At 36.4% G+C, this 4519-nt stretch overlaps 1 protein-coding gene across 1 annotated transcript in view; it reads right to left on the bottom strand.

The window, feature by feature from the left end:
• LOC108754972 (muscle segmentation homeobox-like) overlaps positions 1-4519 on the bottom strand; it is an 8072-nt gene that overhangs the window by 2096 nt on the left and 1457 nt on the right. The window contains exon 2 of the mRNA XM_018497661.1: positions 622-803. Within this exon, the coding sequence (XP_018353163.1) occupies positions 622-803 (182 nt within the window). The remainder of the gene's footprint in view (positions 1-621; positions 804-4519) is intronic.

Genomic DNA, 4519 nt, shown 5'->3' with positions numbered 1-4519 from the left:
ACGAAAGATGTGGGGAGTGTGCTGCCAGTGTGTTAGTTGGAGAGTCTAGCAAACATCGCATGAAAAATCAGTCTCTCTCGAAGAAGAAGGAATTACGGAGTCTCGCAGGCAGGATACTAATGTGCTAATTTCATTGCGTAACCGTCACAATCGATAACGAATGAAGGGAATTTATACGATTCTCAATAAAACTCATCCGACTTTGATTTTCTCAACGATCTATCTCTGTTAAACTCTCTTGCAATATAATTTCTAATAAAGTAACAAACTATGTAATAATTTACAATAAATTGTTAATAAATTTTTAACGATTGCAAGTAAGAGTAAGAGGTGAGTGTTGTTGAGCAAGTCGATAGTTTATTTGCTAATTAAAATATTACAAGCATTTGCGAAATGACGTTGGTGTCTCCTATATAAAAGGTTAGAGAAAAAATTGGCTGTTAATTTTCAAAGAAAACCAGCCACGATTTGATACACGCTTTATTAATCGAATACTTATTATTATATTTATATCTACGATTTAAAAATTGTAACACGCGGCGAATGTCATTTCTTATAATGAGAGGATAATTCGATATCTAATTGATAACACTAAAATTCGGGCACAGAGTAAATTTTTACCTGCGTCTCCGTAAGGTGCAACGAGGACGAGAACTCTGCCCTCTCGGCAACGCTCAAGTACTGCCTCTCTCTGAACTTCTTCTCGAGGGCCAGCAACTGTTGGGTCGTGAAGGGCGTTCTGGGCTTTCGGTTTGGCTTGTGTTTCCTCAGGTTGCACTTAATCTTGGCCGGTTCGCCGTTCTCTGAAACGAAAAGAAAAAAGGAACACGCTTTCAGTCGAAGTGCATGTTGCGCACGAGAACAGCGACGAGCATTATGCTCGTAGGAACAAACTGACGGACAGATATAGTCCTCTCGCGAAGGTGTTGCGCGGGATAGGTAGGCCAACGGAGAAAAGGGCCCGAGACCGCAATGTCCCGTTTTTGCCGGCCTCGACGACCGACGGAACAGCCCCGGCGAGGGCAAACGCCGTCTTTTTAGGGTGCAATTCATAATTTTTCCGTCGGAACGGCGCCGCAAACTGGCCTCATTACTTTTTTGCCGTCCGACCGCAAAATTCCGGCCGCGAATTGTTTCTACACGGCTGGACCGCGGCAGCTACCGCTCGCATAAGAGTGCCGATGCGATCGTAACGCCTGCTCGCGCGAAGGAAGACGTCGTTGGTGAGCTCGGTATTCTTTGCTCGCTGTTTAGAAAAAGACGCGACCGCGACATCGGTTAATTGGACGTATATACCGCTTGTCGACGGTTAATGTCGAATTATTTTCGTAGTAGGGGACTTTGTGCTTAACAGAGGCACACTAATAACGAATTGTATTAGTATCAATTTGTGTTGAATTTATAATATCAACTTCTCAATCAGAGAAGAAACCTCGTGAAATTTTTTTATTCGATCACATAACACAAAAATTCAAATAATACACACCAAAGGAACTTCGATTATTCTTACAAGTAATTTATTGGGAAATCGATGCGGAACATTCAAGGAAAATTGTGCGTCTTTTTACTAGTTTATAATACTTTTTAATCGCTTTCCTATAAAATTCCTCAAAACCCGAAACAATCGTTGCTTCATTTAAACCCTACAATTCGTGATTAGAAAGAAAATTAATTTTATATATGTATTCAACATGTATTCTAAATACATCTGAAAGCTCAATATACAGAATATATCGTCTATGCCTTCGTATCGCGTTCAGATAATCGAGGAGGAGGCGTCAAGCTACTACAGACCCGAAAGGAATATACAGGGAGTCCGGTATTGGAATATATCGGTTATATTCCTCGAGATTTGTCTCGAGACAATTGACAGATTTGTAGAGCGGAGGTAAACAGCTTCTGTAGAGAAGAAGCGAGCCGAGATCACGACGAGACAAAAGGCCACGTCGTTGTCGTCTTGGCAGTTGCCGTTTCTGAATTTCAAATTCGTCGTCAGAACCGCCCTTCGCTCACCTCCCCTCGCGTCTTGTTCTCTTCGTTCCTCCCTCCTGTCTCTCTCTCTCTCTCTCTCTGTTGTCGTTCCAAGATTCTCTACGCATCAACCCGGACTTATAACATGATAGTACGTTCCATGCTCGATCCTACTTTGAAATTGTCCTTTGTATACGCTCCTCACCGCTCGCTAAGGGTTCCAATTAGTCTCGGCATCCGTTGATCTCTCCGTGTCGCGCGGGGCTACCAAAAACGCGGAGGCCGATTTCAATCCTGAGACTACCGATCGAGAATGTACATTCGAAATAATTAGCTGATTCCATCGAGATAAACGTGTGCATTTCCACGAATGCGCAACGATCATCGAATGTAGTGCAAACTGGAAAGGAAGAATCGTGAACGGTTGGATGTCTTTTATTGCATAACGATCGAAAAGATTAACGTTCGTGATATAATTATGCTTGATGCGCTTCTCACTGCGCGCTTGTATATCAGTAATACTGTGCTTTTAAAAAAGATTTTAGTTTCAGATTCGTTTCATTTACGAATAATAACGTGAAAAACATTGAAAGATCTGCTGTTATATATTATTATATCAGAGAAATGGTGTTTTTATTTTTAAAAATGATTTCTAATTTTTTTCTAATTTATATAGCTATGTGAGACAAACGTAACAAGAAAGATTAATATTTATATTTTAAGAAACATTTCAAGTTTCTAAAATATATTTTAATAAGTTTATATTTGAAATATTTTCACGTTTAAATAACGTAAATTTTTCAAAATTTTTGTGTCGACTGTAATAAAAAATGTATATTTTTTTCTTTTAATAGCACTCAAATTATATTAGAAAGCAACATTTTCGAAAGAATTGTGTATTGTTTATAATTATTTGGATTTAAAGGTGTAACTGTCCAAACTTTGCTGCAAACACTTGTGTATAACCAATAAATTTTGTTATGGTACAGAATCACTTATTTAAGATAATCACGATAAAAGAAAGGTGGCGTAAAACTTTGAAGGGGTGCGCCGATCTGTGAAAATACCCTCTACAAGAGTTCATATTTCAGAATTATGGCATTTTTCCCGTACCGTATATTTCACATGGAATCTTATTTGAGAGAATTTCTTATATTTACAATAGAATACAAGTAGCTATTTTTATTTTCGGACTAAATTTTGTTTTATTCACATTTATAGAATACATGTAAATATTAAAATGTAACTAGACATATTTTTATTTATATATTTAAATTTCGAATTTTTAAAATTCTTAAATGTGCTTTAGATAATTATATTTGCTGTTCAAATTAATCTACGGTAATCGAAGGTTGAATTTATAAAAACATTGATAATTATCGTATATACGGAACAAATAAACTAATTAAATTTGATGTAAAAATTATTAAATGTTTCAAGAGTATCGAGTTACATTTTATTGCGTAACAATATTAGATAAATGTTTTATCTATGAATCATAAGAGAATATTTTTATAACAATCTAGTGGAAATACGTGAGAATTGTTTGGCCTGATCGAGCGACGGTAGGCTATCGTGTTCAGCAGCGGCCAAAGCGGCCATTACAGAATCAATTTTTACTCATCGATTACTCGATTTGTCTCGCCTTTCTACAATAATTACACATTGTTTCGTGAAAAAATCCACGAGCAAAATGTAGTTCGCTCCTGCGCCTTTAATTAGTTCCTTAATGAGGCAAAATGACGGCGCAGAGATTGCCTTTTCAACAATCGTTGTAATCCGTAAATCCTTTAACTAATTAGTGATATCATTTATTTGCAATCGCGTCAAATAATTAATGAATACATTGTGTATCGATTTGCAATTTTTGTATTAATCATTAACGTTAGAATTAGAGAATTTATTTATTGAAAAATTTGTAGAAAATATCACAGATTATTAAATAGTTATAATCCGTCGAATTTTATTGAGTTGTAAAATTGTAAACAGAGAGTATATTTGCGTGATGATTATTACCACGAGATAACCTTCTGTGTGAAGCTTATGTTTTCAGAATATCATCACGTTCGATATTACACATCGATAAAGAGTAAAGTTGTCTGGATTCTATATAGCAGCGAGAAATTGCCATCCGTAAACCGCGTCTGTAACCGCGTAATCGCTTTAGCCGCAATGAACCATGAAAAGAATCTGCCGAGAAACACAAGGGCGATTGGCACTCCGCCAAAGTTCAAAGACAATCGCAAACACAGTTGTCGTCGCACGGCCGAATAGATAGTGTCTTTTGAAATGAAACGTTAGAACGATCAAATGATTGATGACTATTTAATGAAACGATTAATGGCTACTTGGGAGAATTATTATTCAGAAATATATATTATTATATAAAAGAAAAGGAGATTTATGTTTCAAATGTCGTTTCCTTTTCTCGTTTCAGTATCACTAATAACAAGATTTACGTTATAACGAGATATAATCGAGAGGATGTCGAATTAGTTGATTTAATCGTTCCAGCGTCAATATTTTAAAGATATATATATATATATAG

The sequence above is a fragment of the Trachymyrmex septentrionalis genome, unplaced genomic scaffold (assembly GCF_001594115.1).
Source record: "Trachymyrmex septentrionalis isolate Tsep2-gDNA-1 unplaced genomic scaffold, Tsep1.0 scaffold83, whole genome shotgun sequence".
Taxonomy (NCBI): Eukaryota; Metazoa; Arthropoda; class Insecta; order Hymenoptera; family Formicidae; genus Trachymyrmex; species Trachymyrmex septentrionalis.
This window is presented reverse-complemented; position numbering and strand designations above follow the sequence as displayed.